The sequence below is a fragment of the Dromiciops gliroides genome, chromosome 6 (genome assembly GCF_019393635.1).
Source record: "Dromiciops gliroides isolate mDroGli1 chromosome 6, mDroGli1.pri, whole genome shotgun sequence".
Taxonomy (NCBI): Eukaryota; Metazoa; Chordata; class Mammalia; order Microbiotheria; family Microbiotheriidae; genus Dromiciops; species Dromiciops gliroides.
In genome coordinates, this window is record NC_057866.1 from 101,155,132 (window position 1) to 101,176,813 (window position 21,682).

General features: G+C 50.4%; 2 protein-coding genes across 6 annotated transcripts in view; one reads left to right on the forward strand and one right to left on the reverse strand.

The window, feature by feature from the left end:
* The window catches only part of EBF4 (EBF family member 4), a 108,529-nt gene extending 96,934 nt beyond the window's left edge, over nt 1-11,595 (forward strand). The window contains exons 15-17 of one of the 3 annotated variants that reach the window (XM_043969883.1): nt 7,083-7,280; nt 9,757-9,832; nt 10,208-11,595. In XM_043969883.1, coding sequence (XP_043825818.1) covers nt 7,083-7,280; nt 9,757-9,827 — 269 coding nt within the window. In that variant the 3' untranslated portion in view covers nt 9,828-9,832; nt 10,208-11,595. The remainder of the gene's footprint in view (nt 1-7,082; nt 7,281-9,756; nt 9,833-10,207) is intronic. The other 2 variants (XM_043969882.1, XM_043969881.1) reach the window with 2 other exon arrangements.
* Nucleotides 11,596-13,524: 1,929 nt separating this feature from the next.
* LOC122732586 (N-acetyltransferase 8-like) lies at nt 13,525-20,771 on the reverse strand. 3 transcript variants are annotated; one of them, XM_043972825.1, is made up of 3 exons: nt 20,640-20,771; nt 16,828-17,041; nt 13,525-16,590 (listed from the first exon to the last, which is right to left on the reverse strand). In XM_043972825.1, the coding sequence occupies exon 3, from the start codon at nt 16,574-16,576 to the stop codon at nt 15,848-15,850; it is 729 nt and encodes a 242-aa protein (XP_043828760.1). In that variant the 5' UTR covers nt 16,577-16,590; nt 16,828-17,041; nt 20,640-20,771; the 3' UTR covers nt 13,525-15,847. The 3 variants fall into 3 exon arrangements, with proteins under 3 accessions (XP_043828760.1, XP_043828761.1, XP_043828762.1); XM_043972826.1 differs by having other exon boundaries at nt 16,828-17,050; nt 20,640-20,703; XM_043972827.1 differs by having other exon boundaries at nt 16,828-16,940; nt 20,640-20,697.
* Between the last annotated feature and the right edge of the window lie 911 nt (nt 20,772-21,682).

Sequence of the window (21,682 nt, forward strand, 5' to 3'; positions counted from 1 at the left end):
ATTTTTTCAGCCAATACAGAACCTTGACCTCTAACCTTTGACCCCAGTTTTCTACTGGGTCAGTGAGACCCAGAAAGGGAGGACAGGGGATAGGGATGGGTAGAATGGAAGGACAGTGGATGGAGCCCATGAAGGCATTCAAGGTGGGCAATGGAGGGAATCCGATGTGGGGATTAGCCTTGGACGTAGACCTTAGAGCATTTTCTTTTGAATCTGGTTGAGAAAAGAACATTCATAGGGAGATTTGGGCAGCAGTACCCATATACCCCATGACTTCTGCAGAAGATGGTTCTGAAGAAGGGAAAGAGATGGGACAAAGACCTCAATCCCACAGGCCTCACCAACTCCAAGGGTAAAGAAGCTCATCTGGCCCCAGCCCCCAGCTCTTCTTCAGTCTGCACCACCCCCTTTTGCTTTAGTGACTCCGCACCACCCAAGCTGATTCAAAGCTCTGCTTGACTGTAATCAATCTGGGGTACCCCCAACACTAACCACTCGGTCTAATCTAATGCACTGAGCCCCTACTATGTGCAAAGCCCTGAATGGTGAAAACAAGACAATCACATTAGAGCACAGGGACCTGGCTAGCTGGGCAGTGCTTAACAGGCTTGAACACGGATCCCCATTTGTGCCGTCTCAGGCAGAGAGCCTTGCACACACTCTCCTCCTTCCTTGTGATCATTTTCAGTGATTTCATCCAACCCGATAAAAGTGATATTTGAGAAGGATTATCCTGACATCCCTGTAGAGGACTGACTACAGCTGGGATAGGCAGGAGGCAGCAACACCAATTAGGAAGCTATTGATCACAGTGGTCCAGGCATGAAGTAATGGGGCCTAGACAAAGCTAGTGACAAAGGGAATGGAAAGGAAGGGATGGAGATGTGAAACATTGAAGGAAGAATCAATAAAACTTGGTGACTCACTGGATAGAGAAGAAGAAGAGGAAGAAGAAGAAGGAGGAAGAGAAAGAGGAGGAGGAGGAGGAGGAGGAGAAGGAGAAGGAGAAGAAGAAGAAGAAGAAGAAGAAGAAGAAGAAGAAGAAGAAGAAGAAGAAGAAGAAGAAGAAGAAGAAGAAGAAGAAGAAGAAGGAAGAGTAAAAAATTACACCGGGATGGCAGAGCCACTGCCAGAAGTGAGACAGTTGGATGAGAAGCACTTCTGCAGAAGAAAGATTGAATGGCGCTTTGGGCCTGCTGAATTTCTGGTAATAACAGAGAAATCTTATGGGACAACTGGATAGAAGAGAATCTAAGCCACCTCACATTTTAGGCACTGATCACAAACCTGATCATTCACCCCAGCCCTAACCTGAATTTCATCTAAAACAGATGGAGATTTCACTCTCATCTGACTCTAAGGTAAGAAGGGAGAAGGGGGACAAACATTTAATATGGAGCTGATTATGACTGAGGAGGAAGGACTTAGTGATGAAGTAGAAACCACAGTAACCTTTGGAGAGAGTGACCACGTTGTGTTTGTATGTGATGGTGAAGGAGGAGAATATTGCTCTTGGGCCAATATAACCAAAGGGTTTAGAGGGGTATAATGTTCATAGGGAGGGATAAGTAGCATCTCAAGTCCCAAGACTCAGAAAAGGAAGTTGATGGCTCAAGAGGAATAGGAGAATCTTACAAACAAAATTCTGACTATTGTTAAGGGCTAAAATTCTAGCTAGTCTGTCTAAAATATCTAATGAGTGGTCGCCAATAAATTATAAGCTTTAGCAAGAGTTAGGCTTTTAAGCATTTATTAAGGAGAATAAGAATTTGGTAAAGAGAGAAGGAAAGGCCTATATTCATCTATCCATTAAAGGGAGAGAGCATTTCTAGCTCCCTTCTCCACCAGCGTCCTCAGGAAAGAGACTGAATCAGAGCGCCAGGCTCCCTCCTTCTTCCTCCCACCAGCAAACGTCACTTCCTGATGCCAAAGAAAAGACCCATGGTCTTGCCCTCAGAGACGTTCGCCTCATGGCGAAGCTTTTCTACAGTAAGTCTCCAGCAGGTGGCGTCATTCCAATCGTTACACTATACAAACTCTAATGGTTCCAACGTGGGAAAAAAGTGTAAGGGAACTGTGACTGACTACGCAGGGTGGTAGTCCAATGAGTTCAGATTTTTAAAAGTGAACAGAGCACTGTACTTGGAGTCAGGAGGACCTACGTTCAAAGCCCACCTCCAACACAGTCTCATCATGGTCAAATCACGTGACTTTTCTGTGCCTCAGTTTCCTCATCTCTAGAAAGAGGGAGCTAAATTTTAAGGTCTCTTCCATCTATGATCTTCTGATAAAATGGAATTGAGGCTGCAAAGTCAAGGATGGAGACAAAAGAGTCCAAGGAAATCTAAGTAAGTGGAGATGTGGGGGAGCAAAACTGCTATGGACACCATGTTTTAAAACAACTCTGGATGAACAATGAAGACATGATCCTAGTGAATGGAATGAAGACAGAAGATAGCAAAGAGAGGACAGAATTACTCCATTCCTATTTTACTTCTGCATTCCCTATCAAGGAGAATGATTTTTCAGAACATAAAGGATAGGAAAAAAAAGCAGTCTTGAGAGAAATGAAATCCAGATAATTGAGGAAATAGTAAGGCTGTACTTCTCTGCCCTCAACTAGTTCAACTCATCAGGATGAATTATAATAATAGCTGACATATATGGTGGTTTCAGGTTTGCAAGGCACTTTGTGTGGTCTTTTTGATGATTGAGACAAACATATCTGATGAGATCTGGGGCATGCTGGTAAATGTTTAACAACCAGCTCTCATGGGGGGAAATGTGCCACTGCATACTTCTGAGTTGAATCTACATTATTAACATTTTCTACCATTGTGTTTCTTTTGTCGTTTTTCAGTCATGTGTGATCCTTTGTGACCCTATTTAGGGTTTTCTTGGCAGAGATACGGGAGTGGTTTGCTATTTCCTTCTCCAGATTTTACAAATGAGGAAACTGAGGCAAACAGGGTTAAGTGACTTGCCCAGGATCCCAGAATTAGTAAGTGTCTGAGGCTAGATTTGAACTTGGGGAAAAATGAGCCTGACTCCAGGTCTAATGCTCTATGCATTATGGCGCCACCTAACTGTCCTGTTCACTTTCCTAAGTCTAGACAACAGAACAATAAGTCAAACTCCCATTAGGTGACATCTAGTAGCATCTGCTGTTTCCTGAGGTGTAAATAATCACACTGAAAATTTAACAATTGACTCTCAGGCAGCTCCAACAAAGCCTAGTCACTGCGCCACCTAGCTGCCCAAAGTATCATCAGTTCAGTGATATTTGAAAGATCACAAACTGAAGTGCCAGACAACTGGAGAAGGGCAAAAATAGTCTGATCTTTTCTTAAAAGGGGAAGAGTTGAGTCCTATAAACCATGAGCTGGTGACCTAGCTGTCAATTCTTAGTAAAATGTGTAATAGAATGTCATATTCTCTTAGTTGAATAATTCATGAATTATTCATGGAAGGGCAGCACGGATAGGACAAGCCAGCATGGATTTATTAAGAAGAAATCATAGCCAACTGAAGTCATTATCTTCTTTGACTACATTGGTGCATTTGGAGGATGCTGTAGATAACAATTAGTGGGATTTCAGTATATGACAGTCTCTCAAGATAACTTTGTGGACCAGGTTAGAAAAAAATGTAAAATTGTATGGTTAAGCAGAGTCATAACTGGCTGAACCCAGAGTTTGGGATTAATGAATTGATATTGACAAGGAGGGAAGTCACTAGTGGCATCCCTCAGGACTCTTCTGTTTTCAATTTTCATCAGTAACTTTGATGAAGGCATGGGTAACTTGTTCTTTCAAGTTTTCAGATAGCATGAAGCTGGAAGGGATAGTTTCCACATTGTGTAACTTAATTGGGATCCAGAAAGGGTTGGGTAATGAACAGAATGCAAGAAAATGAAATTTAACTGAGAGAAATGTGAAATCTTGCACTTAGGGTTTACAAAAATCACCTTTCCAAGTGCAGTATTCAAGTCACCACCTATTTATTAAGTGCCTATTATATACAAGGCAAAGTTCTATGAAATAGTCCCTGTCCTAGAGGAATACACACACACACACACACACACACACACACACACACACACATATATATATATATATATATATATATATATATATGTATATTCTTCTGAGTATATACACAGATAGATAGATAGATAGATAGATAGATAGATAGATAGATAGATAGATAGATAGATAGATAGATAGATAGATATTCTTCTGGGAAAAAGGGAGGGAATATACCATGTACTGAGATAAGAAAGGACATGGTAATTTGAGATCTAGGAGAGCACCAGCCACTGGAGGCAAGCAATTAGGGAAAGCTTCAAAGAAAAGGTGGCCTCTCTTCTTGAAGGAGAGTTGTTGTTATTGTTTGTCCTTCATTCTCAAAGAAGATCATGATAGATGCCATGGCTTGCAATGAATTGTATTGAAGTGAGGGAGGGCTGTGCAAAATCACTCTCTCCTCCTGAGTCATCTGGGTCCAGTGGCAAGATATATTATTGGGACAACTGGAGAGACAGTAGAAGAAGCATCTTCCACCTATGGAAGATGTTCTATGTGAATGCACAGGGGCAGAATATGGAATATCAAACATTTTGGGAACCGCTAGTATTCCAATTTGGCTGGAACACTGAGGGCACAAAGAGGAGTACAGTGAGATAAGGATGAAGGATAAGTTGGAGCTTAATTGTGCAGTAGTTTAACTGCTAAGAGGGTTGTATTTTATCATAGAGGCCGTAGGGAGCTATGGAAAGGTTTTGTTTTGTTGTTGGTGGTGGTGATAGTGGTTTTGTTTTGTTTTTAGTGAGGCAGTTGGGGTTAAGTGACTTGCCCAGGGTCACACAGCTAGTAAGTGTTAAGTGTCTGAGGCCAGATTTGAACTCAGGTACTCCTGACTCCAGGGCCGGTGCTCTATCCACTGCACCATCTAGCTGCCCCTGTTGTTGTTTTTTTAGCAGAAAATGGGAATCAATGAAGGAAGCAGCATTTATTAAGTAAGCACTGGGGATACAAATCCAAAAGTGGAGACAGTCCTTTCCTCAGAGAGCTTACACTCCTTAGAAGGGAGAACACCTTATAAAGGAGCAGTGGCCAGGGAGCTACATTTTGGTTTGGAGACTTACAGAACAGTGAGTACACCATAATGGTGTAGATTGACATATCACTGATTTTAATTATGATTTTGATTTTTTTATTTTTAATTCACTTTTTTGATTTAATGATGATTAAGTATGATTCCAGAACTGTAAGGGCTGTGGGGGAAACTGGCTATAAGATCGCTGGGGCCAGGTGATGCCCAGCTGGAGCCACTTGGCTATGGAGACCTTTGCCAATTAGGACATGGTCAGATCTATGCCTCAGGAAGATTATTTTGGCAGATTGTGGAGGGGGGATTGGAGAGGAGACTGAAAGCAAGGAGACCTATTAGGAGATTATTCCAGCATTCCAGGTGAGAGTGGATGAAGGCCTGAAGGATGGTAGCCAATGGGAGTGCAGAAGTGAAGGATGAGTCAAGTATGATTCCAAGGTTACAAACCTGGGTGACTGAAAGAAGGCAAAAGAAATAGAGAAGTCTGGAGGATGGGAGGGTGTGCGTGATTGTGTGTGTGTGTGTGTGTGTGTGTGTGTGTGTGTGTGTGTGTGATGAGTTCTGTTTGCATAGGTTGAGTTCGAGTTGCAGGCAGACCTGCCAGGTGGAGACGTCTAGCGCACAGTTGGCTGAAGGGGAGCACAGCTAAACAACAGTTCAAGTGAAAAAGCCCTGGGGATTTGAGTGCATCAACAATGGGATGCTACAGCCAGTGAAGCAGATATGATTGCTTAGAGAGGAGGAGAGTCCAGGATGAGAGAGGCAATAGTCCAGCCACTGAAATCTGTGCCAAGCAGACCCAGGGGCTTCTGGGATACTGTGTCCGGTTCTGGGTGTGTTGCCTTTGGAAAAGGACCATTGATAAAGTGGGGCATGTGCAGAGGAGGGCTACCCGGATGGTGAAGGAATTCAGAGCCTTAAAGTCTGAAGATCAAGGGAAGGAACCAGCAGCATTCAGCCCAAAACAAAGGCTTCAGAGGGAAATCAGTGCTGCCTTCAGCTATCTGGAGGGCTGTCCTGGGGAAGGGGCTTGGATTTGTTCTATTTAGCTCTAGAGGGGCAGAACTAGTTGGGAGGGGGGAGAGGTCATCCAGACGGGCAGGCATCTGTGGACTATAAGGGGAAGCGGCCTAAAAATCGGAGAGTGGCCTGCCTTGGGATGTGGTGACTATTCATCAGAGGTAGATGCTTATGTAGGGGCTGCCTGAGGTGACTTCTGAGGTCTCTTGGAATGCCAAGCTTTCATGATTCTTGCCTCACTCTTGACTATGCCATTCCTTGCCTTCGATGTCTGAGCTGCTCAGAATCCTGTGCGTGCCTAAAGCCAACAATGCCCCTGTCTCGGGCCACCTTCTGATCATTCTTCACCTCAAGCTTCTTTCTCATTTAAAGCCAATGATTCACAAGGGCCAGATCTAACCCTGACCTCATCCTGAGCCCAGCCTTGTTTCAGACCAGGCTTTCAGGGAAGCCCCCTTCCTGGGAAGGCTTAGGCTGCTCTAGACCTCACCAGCCTGGACCAGTCCTGTGTCCCTCTGGACTCAGGTCTATCTATGCCCCCAGTCCCTCGGCAGGGTGAGGTTCCTGCAGCCTCCTCCACCCCAAGCTGCTATTGTCAAGGAAGGAGGGCTAAATCACTAATCCATGTGCCCCCAGTCCTTAGAGGAGTCTTTGGCTGCTGAGATTAGCAACTGGGCCCAAAGAGATCATCAGATCAGGCCTAGGAAAGCAGGGCTCTCCCAGATTCTGCCAAGCCCTAGGAAAGTCCATTCTGTTCCTTTAACTCGGGCCAAGAGGGTGTTCGGTATCCCCCTGCCTCAGCCTAGGGCAGAGCCCAGAGTGGGCACCTCAGAGGGGGAGGGCAGCGGCAGCAGGTGCCCAGCCAGGCTCCCGGCCCTGGACACTCTCTATAGTGCTGTTTCCCTGTTGTGTCTCCTGCGCCACTCCTCCTCCCCCCACCCACCCCGGAGTCAATCCCACCAGCCCACCGCTGGCTGCAGCTTCCTCCATCTCCCTCCCGGCCGCTGCCCCCACCACCAGCGTCTTCTCCTTCTCGCCGGTCAACATGATCTCTGCCGTCAAGCAGAAGAGCGCCTTCGCCCCTGTGGTGCGCCCGCCTGGTTCCCCGCCCCCTGCCTGCACCAGCACTAATGGCAGTGCCCTGCAAGGTGAGTCAGCTACTATTCCACCAGAAAGGGTATCTATCCGTGGTGGAGAGAGAAAGCTGAGATAGCTGAGGGTGTCGACTGGTAGTTCTTATCTGAAGGCCTTGGGCCTTGGCGGTGACCAGCTCACGAGGGTGGGTTCACTGTCCTCTAAGCCTTCTGATCAGTGGTATGAAAATGTGGGCACCAGCTGGCTTCTACTGGGAAAGTCTACTGGGACCAGGTTCCTAGCTCGCCTCACCCTCTCTGTAGGTAATATGTTGTCTTGCACCACCAGTAGGTAGGGGGAGGAGGGAGAAGTGAAGGTGCCTATAAATGATAGTTGAATGAAAGGATGAATGAAGGTTGACCCACTAGCTGGCCTTCTAAACAGCAGGTCCTTATTAACTCTTGCACCTTCTCAGAGTTGACGGGCATCTCAGTCCTGGGTGGCCATCCTGAAGGCCAACTCTCGAGTCCTAGGAGGAAGGAGATGCTCCCCTTGAACTATCAATGATGGGGTTGAACACAGCCCAGAAAACAGAGCCCTAAGTCCTAGCTAGAGAAGACCTTGGATCATACTCTTGTTGAGTCAGTGGTGCTGGACTCTCTTGGATGAAGACCTGAAAAGGGCAGCCCTAGTTGTAATGACCTTCTTGAGTGAACTGGGTCATCAACAGAACAAACTCTAACACCAGGGTTAGGCAAACGCCTGCTAAAGAATGTGGTCCTGTCCCTGGTGGTCAACAGTCTGAGTGTGAGAGAGCAATGTCAGTTCCCATGATCCTTCCCATGCGGATAGCCCTTTATGCTTTCCAAAGCGCTTTCCCAGGCATTAGTTCAGTTTGAGCCTCACAGAAGCCCTGGGTGATGGGTCAGCTCCAATCCCCTCTCCAAGAAGCAGCAGGAGTGGGGCAGTGGAAAGGGACTTGGGGACAGAAGCCTTGGGTGTATATGTCAGTTTCCTCATTTCATTCATTCTCAGTCGTCGGACTAACCATGGGGGATAAGACCTACCTCACAGGGTTGTTGTGAGGAAAGCGCTTTGTAAACCTTAAAGCATTATAGAAATGTGGGTGATTACTAATATAAAGTGATGGGCTGTGAAGACAAGGGGGAAAAACAGATGTTATTCAGCATCTGGATTCTACCCACAATCTTGAAACATCTGGCACTTGTATAGCAGTGGGGGAGCGGGACTCACAGCTGATTAGAAGGGAAGGCCTTGATGTCTGGTGTCAGCCTGGCACTGGGCACAGAAGGTCCCCCCCAGGGCTCAGTCCTGGAGCCTGAGTCATTTGTGCATGTTCACAACAATGAAACCCAGACGGCAGATCAGAGATTCTGTTCATCAGATCCACAGATGACACTGAGCTGAGGAGGCTGGGGCAGAAAAAAGTTCAGCAAACATTTGGGAATGTTAGCCCAAGGCCCTAGAACAGACAGTGAAGCAGTTTCCCAGTGCCCTGAGAGTGTCAAAGAGAAGCTGGGTCAGAATTGGGCTGAGGGGAACACAGGCAGGAAGGCCTGAGGTTGAGCTGGGGAGAGGGGGTCAGTGATGTCCCCCAGAAGTGGAGCAGGAATGAGCCCAGTAGGATCATGGGAACAGAAGGAGGAGGGGGAAAGGGTTAGGAAGCCTTCCTTGGCCTCCACCACGATCTTGTTTTCTTCACATGAAGGATGTGAAGAGACTTCAGAGGCTAGAAAAGACGAGGAGAAATGTTAAATGCTCAGAGAACACGACCTGAGAGGAAGCCGGAGAACAGGCCGGTCTCAGTATTTCTGAGCGTTTACTCTCAGGGTAGATGAGAGCAGAGGTTTTGTTGGGCACAGGGAATAACTTCCCTTGTGTAAGGATGAGCAGGAGAGGGTGGAGCATGTGTGGGGCTCTCAGCCCGTTTGCAGTGGGGGGGGGGGGTCTATGACGGCCTGAAGTCTGCTCTTCTGCTTCCCCATCCTGATGTAAGATCCCCTTCAAGCCCAATTTGCCTTGTTCCCAGACTGGGAAAGTTGCTGGTTCCCTGATGCACACAGCCTGAGTGAGCTAGGCCACCTCCATGTGTGTGTGTGTGTGTGGGGGGAGAACCCAGGGAAAACTACATCTGACCTGTTCTTGAATCCTGGAGCCTTGTTGAGGAGGCCAGGCGGCCTCCAGGGCTCATGGGAGGTCGCCCTGACTTAGCAGGAGCTAAGTCTCCCTAAGAAGTTGTCCACCACCGTCCCTTCTAGCGTCTGTGCCCCTGGGCAGTGCGTTGGTCCAACCTTGGTCCTGACTGGTTTAGTGAACTTTGGGGGAGGGAGGAACGGGAATCATGGGGGTGGGGGGTGGGAGGAAGGCTCTTAGCTGCTGCTCCCTTTGGCCACTCATCTTGCCCTTCTCGATCTCTCCCTCCTGCCTTTCCCTTTCCCTCCCTCCTGGATCCCTGCTGTGACTCCCTGCCTTTCTCCCGGCCCATCGCTGCCTCCCCCCCTTCCCCCATCCTCCTCCTTCTGGACACAGACCCAGCTTTTGAGGACTCGGACAAGTTCCATTCCCCACCTGGGGCCTTACAGGGACTGGCCTACTCCTAAGCACAGTATGTGTCCTGCAGCCCAATCTCGAGGCCCACACTCTGTCTCTGTCTCCATCTCTGCCCTTGTCTCTCTTCTCTCCTCTGCCCTTGGAGCCTGGCATTGTCTTCCGGGGATTGTTGGCTGTGAGGCCCCGCCCCGACCAGGTTGAGGACTGGCTGGGGTGGGGGCAGGGGCTCGGGTTCTCTCGTGCTGTCCCCTGATGTCCTGGCCCTTCCTGGCCAGCCAGCCTGGTGTCCTGCCTGTCTCCTCCTGTCTCTCCCAGCTGGGATTGAGCCAAGAACACGAAGTGGATGAGATGGGGGGGGGAGGGGAGGGGGGAGGAGCGGAGCTACAGAAGGACCCCTTGCTTTCTTGGACTTTTCTCTCCCTCTCCCTAGCCATGTCTGGACTCCTCATCCCCCCCATGTGAGGCCTGCACAAAGAACACCCTAGCCTTGGACACAGACTCTGGGGACGGGCAGGCCAGCGGCCTGGGATGGCCTGAAAGAGGACTTCCTGCTGGCAGTGGGAGAGACACCACCTTCTGTGCTTTGGGACCCTGGGCCCTCCCCCCACAGCCCTTCTCTCTTCTCTCCCTTCCACTCTCAGGACTGGCTTCTCTCTTCACAGCACCATTTGAACTGGGGTGTATGTGTGTGTGTGTACATATGTACATATGTATGTGTGTACATGTGTGTGTGTGGTTCTGGGGGTGGCTGGTCCCCCATCCTTTTCCCGTTATGTGCTCGGGGTGGGAGGGGGTCCTGGGGAGGGGCTGGGGAGGGGCAGGGGTTCAGATGAAAGGTCCTGTCCTCCAGGATGCTCAGGGAAGACCATCCGGTGTCTGGAGCACTGCCTCCCACTCCCTGGGAGGAATTGCTGCCCCACCCTTGCCTGATGCCTCCAACATATTTGGCCTCGCCAGCTCCTCCCGGGGAGGAAGGCATGTGCCTGCCCGGTTCTGGTCGGGAGGTGAAGATCTGGGGAAGGGATTGGGCCAAGAGCTACAGGAGAGAGGGGCAGGTACTGGGGTGGAAGTTACAGGTCAGAGCGGGGATCGGGTGCAGATCCCAGCTCCCCCACATGGGGGAGCTTTGAGGCAGGGATAGGAGCATCGCTGTAGGCCCAGTCTGTCTGACTCCGTTTCCCAGGCCCGAGGCCCAGCAAGCATCCTCCCTTTGTCTTGCTCCTCAAGGCCAACCCCACCTCACGCACAATGCCGGCTTTCTGGCTTCCCCCATCAGGGACAAAGCCAAGGTAACAGATTCTTCCTCCCGCGTTCTGGGAAAGGCCACCGGCAGCTCTGGGAGATCTGTCCCTTTAGGCCCATGGGACAAGCTCCTAGGAGCTGTGGAGTGACCCACCCGATTGGGAAACCCTCCTACCTGTATCCTTTTCCTGTCTCCCCCCACCCCATCATCCCCTTGGAGCAGGCCCTGAGCCTCCAGCCTGGTGGCCCGCCTTCCTCCCCTTCACTGCCTCCCCTGGGGTTGCTCTCATTGTCTGTCTCCTATTGTCTCTTCTCCTGGTGGCCCTTCCCTCTCCCCAGCCCACCAGCTCCCCTCATCTCCACAGGGCCTGTCCTGCCCTCCCCCTTTCCCTGGCTGGCAGCCCAGTCTGGCTTTGGTCACTTGATCCAGGAAGGGGTTTGGGAGAAGTGAAATAAATGGAGATACTGATGCCCCTTCTGCCTCCAGTTCATGCCTTTCATAGGTCACGGTCCCACCGAGCCAGAAACACCTCGACCTGGTCCCCTCTTTCTTTCATTGGTCATTTCCTGAACCTTCCCCACAGGAGGCTTTGGGTTGGGGATGGAAGGTCTCCTTTCCCTTGGGTTCTTGGGTGTTTTGTCTTTTTAAGTATCTATACATCACTGCTGACTTATGGGTAGCTTGAGAGCCACTTGAACCCCCAGGTTTTTCTTTGCTGCCATTTTTCTCTCCCAGCTCAGACTGGATTCCCTCCCCCTGTGGGGACTATGCTTCTGCAAAGTGCTTGGCCAGGCAGGGAGGCCAGGGCAGCAGACGGAGCCTTGGGAAGATGAAGCCCATCTGTGATCCTGGGAGAAGTCTGGAGGGCCCAAGCAGAGTCCTCAGCCCATTTGAGGCTGGGATGTTTGGGCAAAGGCCTCAAGAACCTTGCTATCTGCCCCCCCCCCTTTTTTTTTAACTCCATGACCTGTGTGAATGGGTCCCAGGAGATGGTTCCAGACTCTCTGCACTAGGGTTAAAGGCAAAGAAATGATTTGTTGTTAAATATTTAACAGTACACCAATGGAACAGAGAACTTTGTTTTTAAACTGAACTTAAATAATAATGAGTATTTTATAAAGTACTTTCAGGTTTACAAAGCACTTTACATAGATAACAACCCTGGGACATAGGTGCCATTATCCTTTTCTTTTTCTCTCTTTTTTTTTGGGGGGGGGCAGGGCAATTGGGGTTAAGTGACTTGCCCAGGGTCACACAGCTAGTAAGTGTTAAGTGTCTGAGGTCACATTTGAACTCAGGTCCTCCTGAATCCAGGGCTGGTGCTCTATCCACTGCGCCACCTAGCTGCTCCTATAGGTACCATTATTAAACTCATCTTAGAAGCAGGAAAACTGAGTGAGGCAGCCTGGTTAAATGACTCACCCAAGGTCACACAGCAAGGAAGTGTCTGAGACAGGATTTTAATTCAGATCTTCCTGAGTCCAAATCCAACACCATATTCACCATGCCACCTGCCAGTATGTCCCTGAGGGGCAAAAGTACAGGCCATGCCAAAAGTGCAGGCTTAAATTAGTTCTCCAGCCAAGATGAGTTGGGAAAAGAAGGGAGAGATGGCAGAGGGTCCTTGGCACTACCCAGAGTGACCAAAGAGGGGAAGGGTGAAAGGGCTGAACACACAAGGTTCCCAGTGGCCCCAGATTCCTACACATGGCCTCGATCACACCAAAGGCACGAAAAGGAAACGGCCTCATTCCTCTCCCCTGCTCTTTGGCCCTGCTGCTCCTGTCGCCAGCCGGGCTCGGGCTCGGGCTCGGGCTCGGGCTCGGGCTCTGGGAGGGGTGCTCTGCACACTTTGGAGCATACGGCCCATTATGCAAAGCCAACAGTTTGGGGAAACAAACCCTACAGTTTGGGAGCTGCTAGGGAAGGTGAGAGCCAGAGTGGGTCTGCCATCTGTGCCAGGAGAGACCCAGGGAGAGTCAGAGACTCAGAGACACAGGGGAAGGAGGAAGGGGCCCAAACTGCTGATGGCCAGGGCTCATCTGACCCACCCTGGCCCAGGCCCCAGCACCTCTAACTGCCTTCAGGGCAGGACCTGCTAGCTAGAGATGGAAGGATACCAGACCAGAGGAGTGCTGCTCCTGGTGGAGGGCATGGAGCACAAAGAAGCAAAGCCCTTGGCTACAGAGAAGGAAGAAGGACCCCAGGACCAGGGTCTCAGGCTTCCAGCCGGCTTTCCAGGTCTTTTTAGAACCAACTGAATCTTTGCCCTCAGCTCCAGGACATTCATCTTCTGCCCTTTCTCCACTTCCCGGTTGGTCTGTCCTTCCTCTGGGCCCTGAGCTCCCTGTCCCTCCTGGTCTCTGAGCTTGTCTGGCTTGGAGAACCTTCCAATATGGTTTGGTCTGTCCTCAGGGGGCCCAAGCAAGGGCCCAGCCAACTTTCCCTCCCCCCTCCCTCGTGGCCACATACTCCAGTCCACACAAAAGCATTTTCTAGGGTTTATTTACAAGGAAAAAGAAAATTACAGATTGAGGAATCGTGCACTAGGAAAAGGTTCCATACTGAACAGTCCTTCCCAGAAGCGTCTCTTTTAGTGGTCCACATGAGCTTATCCTTCCTATCAAAACACATGTGTCAGGTCTGGGTTTAGTGCCCCGCCTCCTTGGTCTGGAGGGCCTGCCTAGTGGGCTTATGGGTTACCACTTCTTGTACCACCATTGCACAAACAAGGACCTAAGCTGGAGTAAACAGAGACAGGTTTACTTCACAGATGCTCCCTGTCCTGGTTCTACTCCCATGTGGCTTTCTCCTGACCCTGGCTCCCTGACATTTTCCCAGGGTCACCCCAGGGGCCCAGAGCCAGCTGGATTCAATGTGCGCCCCACCCAGAGCCACCACAGCCCTGGCCAATGGCAGATGTGGATCAGGGACAAGTCCAAGAACACAGAGGCCTCCAGAAACCCCAGCCCCTATTCTAGACCTGTAAAAAGGATCCAATGGCTAGCTCAAAAGAGATGGAGGGGGCTTCCCATGAAGGGACAGGGAAGACAAGAGACCCTAATCGACTAAGATGCCCAATATTTCTGAACAGATAAAGAGCTCAGCCCATCAGACCCAATCTGGCCCATACTTGCAGCCTTTTGGGAGATGAGCTGCCCATTCTGCCTTTTCTGAGGTAGGGAAGGGGGTAGGTGACCTCTGGAGCACCCAAGGCTGGGAAAACCCCCTGGGCCAGACTTGGGGGCTGCTCAGTCTGGGGTGGGGTATTTGTTTATCTATGACTTACATCTAATGATTTACCCCAATGTATTATCCTGAGTCTATCCTCTAAAAAATAAACCATAGGCAATGCCTACAGTTTGCCATGAGGCCCCAGGGACAGGAGAGAGAAGGGAAAAAAGGATGGAGATGTTAGAATCAGGCACCAGCAGATGGCAGCAGCACACGATAATCAATGACAAGAGTAACAAACAGAACGTCCATTTCTCGGGCACTCTGAGGCTCACATCCCATTCTTTGTCTGCAGATATGTGATCACTCAGCCCAGCATCTAGCACAGTTCCTGGTGTTTGCTAATTGACTTACAAAGCTCTTTGCTCAAGACATGCCAAGTTAGTTCTGGATAGGAGAGGCCTTACTACTCTCCTTTTGACAGAAGCTAGGAGGGGAGAGATGTCACAATCTTCAATCCAACAAGTACCTAAGAGACGCCTCCCGTGTGCAGGGCCCAGTTCTCCCTCGCCATTGTACTCACCCCTTCCTAGGAGTCAGAGTCAAGATGCCCACAATGCACTCAACTCCAAATTCCTGTCTTTCTACCACAGCAGGCCCCCTTGGGAAGTCCCAGGAGCCAGGCAGCCTTCAGGGTTGGAGTGGTGGAGGACCCACAGATGGGAAAAGTGGAAGTCCTGAGCAACAGTCCTCTGGATGAACCTAGGGGAGGATCCCTGGGAACTGGTTCTACTCAGTGAAACTTAAGGCCCAAGGTTGGGGGCTTCGCAGGTCCAGGCTTACCAGCCTAGATGGGGCAGGGAGGATGATGTGGGCACATCCAGACCCAATATCTCTAAGAGAAGGGAGGGCACCAGATACCCATTTTCATCTCCAACGATCTTCTGAAAAGTCTCCAACAGAGAGAGGCAGAGCTCAGTGGGTAGGGAATAGTTTTATTTTCTTAGGCCTTGTTCAAGCCCCAATCCAACAAGTATTTATTAACTATGTGCTGGGTGTAAGTAAGATCAGCCCCCTCGTCCCAGAATCTGAGAATTAGGAAAAAGCTGAGAGGGCAACCAGAACAACCCCTTCAGGTGCAGCGATTCCGCCCGCCCCCTTACTGCTCTGACATGTGACCGCTCAGCCTCTATTTAAGGCCCCTCACAAATGATGAATCCACTGTCTCCCCAGCTGGCACATCCCATTGGGGGCAGCTCTGACTATTAGGGTCTTTCAGCCACACCTTGTATGGCATGGTGACCGTCCCACTTCCCCTGCAGATGGCTGAAACCCTTCGTATTGTTTTTCAGATGCCAGATTGAGCAGAATGCCCTCTCCAGCTTCCCAGGGTTTCTCAGCTCAGGCCCCTTCTAGTTGTTTCCAGGAGACCCATCTGACCCTGATGCTCACCCATCACCACATCTAAGCCCTAGTCATCCTCCCGACCTCACAAGTCTAACCCCACCCCCTATCACATGCTCATCACCCATCTCCCAAGCCTGCAGAGTTGGCATAAGCACCTCCATCCCCAGGAGACTCAGCACAGAGGCATATCTGGGCTGGCAGATGGGTGGGTGGGAGGCTCGGTCCCCTGGCTGACAAGTAGAAGGTTTAGTCCTCACCCGCCGGGCTGTTATCTTCAGTGTTGTTGCCAGTCAGAGCATAATGATAGCGAGTGACAGGGAGGTCGGCCAGGAATCCACTAAGTGTAGGCTGCAGGCACGCAGGGCCTGGATGGAAGCCAAGGCTGGAGAAGAGCCTCTGGGCAGGGCTATGGAGCATGTGTGTGTCCAGCACCACGGCCCGGCAGCCAGAGCAGCCACGGGCAAAGCATAGCACCGCCTGGCACAGGGCCCTGCCCACCCCATGACCCCGATGCTCTGGGCCCACAGCCAGGGACCTCAGCTCCAATTCCCCATCTCCACTTTCCCCAACCCCTGACACACCGACCATGCCCACCACACTGCCACCTGCATCCTCAGCCACCCAGAACTGAAAGCCTGTGGCCCCTGGAGCCCCCACACCCAGGCTCATGTCTCGGTGGGCATACAGAGCCCAAACATGGGCCAACGCGGGGCGGCCAACTGCCAGAAACAGCGCCAAGACCAGCAAGGGCAGCAACAGGGAGCGGGATGAGGCTGCCAGGAGGGCAAAGCCACACCCTAGCAGCAGCAGGAACCACGGCCGCCACAGCATCCGGGCTCCAAGAGCTGACCCCAGCTCCGCTGCCACCACTGCCAAGAACTCCCCAACTGCAGCCTTATCCCCTGGGGCCATGGGGCGTACTTTCACCCGCAGACCCCCATCACCATCAGCAAGGCCTGTGGTCCTGGCCTCCATCCCAACGTCCAGGCCTGCAGGGGCAAGAGGAACCAGAAGAAGGCTGGGTCACGCTACGACCAAAGGACCCAGGGTTCACCATACCCCCAAAGGAGGACACTGGGTACGAGTCCCAGTGGGGAGGGATTTAGTCAAACAGGCCTCCCATTTCAGGCTGGAAAAAGGAAGCTAAGGGGCCCGCTGCTGGGCAAAAAGTTCTTAGGGTTTAGGTTTTATTATTTATGTCTCTGATAAGACTGGCAAACTTTTACCTGTTCCTGTGTCCTTGAATACAATGTCCCCTTTTCTCTCATGCGTGTGTGGGACTCCAGGGAGGTGGGGCTGAGTCAAGGCCAAATAAGGATGGAAGAAGCTGGAGCACCCTCTGAAATCAAGCAGTCCTGATGAAGGCCATTGGACAACAGTGACGGTGATGACCTTCAGGGCCAGTGATGACCTTCAGGGCCACAGACAGGTCCTCCCTCCCTGCAGAGGCTGGAGTTAGATGAGTCAGGAAACCAGAAGGGCCCAACCTGGCCTGGGCAGCCTCTGCCACCTCCCCTTTAGACCCCCCCCCACCCACAACCTCCCATCTAGGAGACCCCAATCACATTCTAACAGGTCTTCCCCAGTCCATGCCAGTCTCCTTGCCAACCATCTTCCACACAGCTGCCAACATCAGCTTTCCCTCCCTTCAGAGAACCTTCTACTTCTTCTTTTGTAAACAAGAGGCCAAGGCCGATTTCATTCTGGTTTGTATCCTTGGGTACCATTCCTTGGGCTAGTAGTCCCTCAATAAATATTTATTGAATGAACTGGGGCATTTACTTCTGAATCAACATTCTCTTTTCCCTCATGAATAATAATGATAGAAAAGCAGAGATCTGGTATTTTACAGACATTGTGATGCAGAAGAAAGATTGTGGACTTGAGTCAGAAGGTCTGGGTTCAAATGTGAGCTGTTCCACTTACTGCCTGTGTGATCCTGGATAAGTCACAAGCACCATGGGCCTCAGTTTCCTTATATGCAAAAGGAGAGAGCTGGCCCAGAAGATCCCAGACAAGCCCTCTAACTCCAAGTCTATCAGCCCTGTCTGAATAAGCCCTGGGAAAGGGAAACGGCGCCCAGGAGGAGTCTGGAAGCTATCTCCTTGAGCAACTTTCCCAACCAATTAGTCCTCAGCTTCCATCTTTCCCTAGGTATTGCTTCCTTCCCTTCTGCCGAGAAACGTATTCATGGCTCCCTTGGCCTAAAAACAAAGCAAACCCTTCCTTCAACCCTCATGTTATCCTTGCTCAATAAGCAAGTGCTATTGTGCTAAGCACTGGGTATACAAAAAGAACTCAAAACCAGTCCCTTCCCTCAAGGAGCCCACATCCAAACTGCCTTAACACATGGAAATCAGACCACACAAGAGAAACAAGAGTATATGGAAGAGACCCCTTAGAAGGGATGGTCCTAGTAGCTGGGAACACCCTGAAAAGGCCGCCTGGAGGAGGAGGCATTTGAGCCAGGTTATAAAGGAAGCAGAGATTCTCAAAGGCAGCATTCCAGGGATGGGGAACAGTCAGGGCCAAGTCCCCGAGTCAGGAAATGAAGGCTCATATGTGAGGAGGAGCAAGGAAGCCAATCTAGTACATTGAGGGGAAGACTGCAAAGGAAGGAAGGGGCCAGGTTGGGAAGAGCTTGGAATGCTGAATAAAGGACTTTTTATTGGATCCTGAAGGTAAAAGGGACCCAGTGGATTTTGGGAGGTGGAGGGTGGATGGAGAGGAGGGGTGACATGGTCAGATGTAGAATTTAAGAAAATCACTTTGGCCATTAGTGGCTCAAAAACCAACAAGAAGGCTACTGCAATAAATTGAAATGGAGCCACTAAAGCATACATAAGGATCTCTGCTGGCTGCAGATTGCCTTAATTTTTAAATGTAATGTATTTATATTTTATTGTACTTGTGTTTGTTAAATGTTTCCTGATTATTTTTTTAATTTAATTTAATTTGGGGGGACAGGGCAATGAGGGTTAAGTGACTTGCCCAGGGTCACACAGCTAGTAAGTGTTAAGTGTCTGAGGCCACATTTGAACTCAGGACCTCCTGAATCCAGGGCTGGTGCTCTATCCACTATGCCATCTAGCTGCCCTCTCCTGATTATATTTTAATCCAGTTTGGGTGATACTCATGGGGATTGTCCACATGTCTGACATCCCTGGTCTAGGCCAGTGATAAGGGCTCGAGCTGGGGGGGCACCTGTGTGTGTGTGTGTGTGTGTGTGTGTGTGGTGTGTGTGTGTGTGTGTGTGTGTGTGGTGTGTGGAGAGAAGGGGACATCTCCCAGAAGTGGGGTAGAAAAAGAAATGACAAGATCCAGGAAGTAGTTGGATAGGTACGGTGAAGGAGAGAGAAGAGCTGAACACGATGGCGAGCTTACAAACTTTGGTGCCCAGAAGGATGGTGATCCTTGTCAACAGTAATGGGAAAACTCATAATGGGGACAGTTTGGGGAGGGGAATAGTTACAGAGAGAGAAGTTCTGTTTCAGGTTTGTTGAGTTTGAGATAGATATGGGACGTTCAGTTTAAGATGTCCATTGGGCAGTGAGTGATGTTGGACAGAAGCTCAGAAAAGAGATCTGGGCCAGATAGTCGGATCTGCTGGATATCTGTCTAGCTGATGAGATCACCAAGCAAGGGAGTAGAGAGAGAAAAGAGATGAGGGCCCAAGACAGCTAAAAAGGAAGCACACAGAGGGCGTGATGTAGATGAAGAAAGAGCAAGAGATTAAAAAGCAGTTGGAGGAGACCGTGGTCAAAGGTCAAATGCTATACTGTATATATTTTGTCTCTTTTACTGATAAAACCCTAGAAAGTCACCTACGCTTTACTCACTGTCACCACTCATTTGCTCCTCCACCCCCTGCTGAGCTTTAAAACCACCAGTGATGGCCTAATCTACAAATGTAATGACCATTTGGTCCTCATTCTCTCAGACATTTCTGTAGCACTTGACTTTGATTTGGGGTTTTTTTTTTTTGCAGGACAATGAGAGTTAAGTGACTTGCCCAGGGTCACACAGCTACTAAGTGTCAAATGTCTGAGGTCGGATTTGAACTCAGGTCCTCCTGAATCCAGGGCCAGTGCTCTATCCACTACACCACCCAGCTGCCCCAAGCACTTGACTTTGAAAGCTGACTCTCCCCTCCTAGCCAGTCTTTTCCTTTGGCTTCTGGGAAACCGCTTTCTTCTGAATCTCCTTCCTCTCTAACTGAGCTTTATTTGACTCCTTGGCAGAATCATCCTTAAACCTTCCCATGCCCCAAGCTTCAGTCTTCAGCCTTCTCTTGTGAGATCAAAAAAAACCACCCCCCGTGCTTATCTCATTCAACCCTTTCATTTTACAAATGGAGAAACTGAGGCTCACAGAAGTCAAACAAATGACCTGCCCGAGCTAAGCCACAGAACAAGCGGCCGAGTCTGAAAGTTCTTACACCTGGTTCAGTGCGCTCTTTCTATCGGGAAATGCCTCTTTATCTCTATATTATTCTTCCTTGACGATCTCAGTCACTCCCATCCGACGGCTTCAATCTGTCTGCGTATCCAGTTCTCATCTCCCCCCTGACCTGAATCTCCAGTCTTGTTGGGGGGGGGGGGGAAGAGCTCCATCCGGGATGTCCTCTTGGCATCCTCAATTCATCTCAAAGGGAGCTCATCAGCCTTCCCCCCAAGTGTCCTGGATTCTATTGGATGGCCCTGCAGACCCCCGATCACCCAAACGGTCTCGTCCCCCTGCTGGGTCCACTCCCTCCTCCCCCTTGCCTCCTCCTGGGAGTTCCTGGATGGGAGGACGAAGAAGCTACAGCAGGTGCTCGAGCAGGCTCTCCCTTCGAAGCCCACCCCCCGGTTCCTGCATCTGCGGGGAGGCTGAGGCCCAGGCCTTAGGAGCGTCCTTAGAGATCCTCGGAGGGAGGGGGTGGGGTGAGGAGAGGCCCCTCCCTTCCCTGGGTCGGCCTCCCTTTCTCCACCCGAGGTCCAGTTCTTCCGAACCCTCCACGCTGCGACACGCCCAACGTCCCCCCCCCCAGTCTCACCTGGCTTCAGCTCCCGGGCTTCGGGCTCCTGCGGCCGCAGCTCCTTCCGGGACCAACGGGCGGGGGCCCACGTGATCCACCGCCGCCGGCGACAGAGACCGTTGATTGGATATTCCCCGAGGGAGGTCCGCCCCCTCCTCGGCCAATAGGGAGAGCAATGGAAAGGGTTGGGGCCGCACTCTTCCTGCGCTCCTGGACCCCCCGCGTGGATGAGAGCTGGAAGCGTGCTCAGCGTTCCCTCCCTAACTCCCGAGCCTAAGCATCCTCTAGCGTCCAGCACAGGTCACACACCTTTCTAGATGTGCGCCTAACACAGTCGTTCGGTTGTGTCCGACCCTTCTGGAGCCCCTGGACACTAGCATGCCTAATACTATTCATAAGGTTTTCTAGGTAAAGAGCCTGGGGTGGTTTCAGTGGATTAAGGCAAAAAGGGTTAAGTGACTTGCCCAAGGTCACACAGCTAGTAAATGTCTGAGGCCAGATTTGAACTCAGGTCCTCCTGACCTCCAGGTGCAGTGCTCTATTTACTTAGTTGCCCCCAAATAATAATAATAGCTGATATTTATATAGTGCTATGTGCCAGGCAGTGGGCAAAAGGCTCTACAATTATCTCATTTGATCAGTGCTTGGGCTTGCTCTCCTAGGCATCCTGTCCTTCCCCTTCTCTCCTCTCCCCTTTCCTGTCTCCTTTTGTGTGTTTGCCTCCCCTTCAGATTGTAAACTCCTTGAAGGCAAGGATTCTTTTTATTAATTGTATTTCCCATCCCTTAGCACAGTGGCCTGGAACATAATAGGTACTTAATAAATGTTTTATTGGATTGGATTTGGATGCTCACAACAACCCCTGGAAGTGGGGTGCTATGGTTAGCCCCATTTTATAGGAAGAGGAAAGCAACTGACTAGTTGACCCTGGGGTCATCTAGGCCACCCACCACAAACATACACACATTTGGGGGCAGGGAGCTCACTACTTGTGAAAGTAGCTCCTTACCTACATTGTTGGAGCTTCCATTGTTGGGCACCTCAAAGTACTGTTTGTCTTA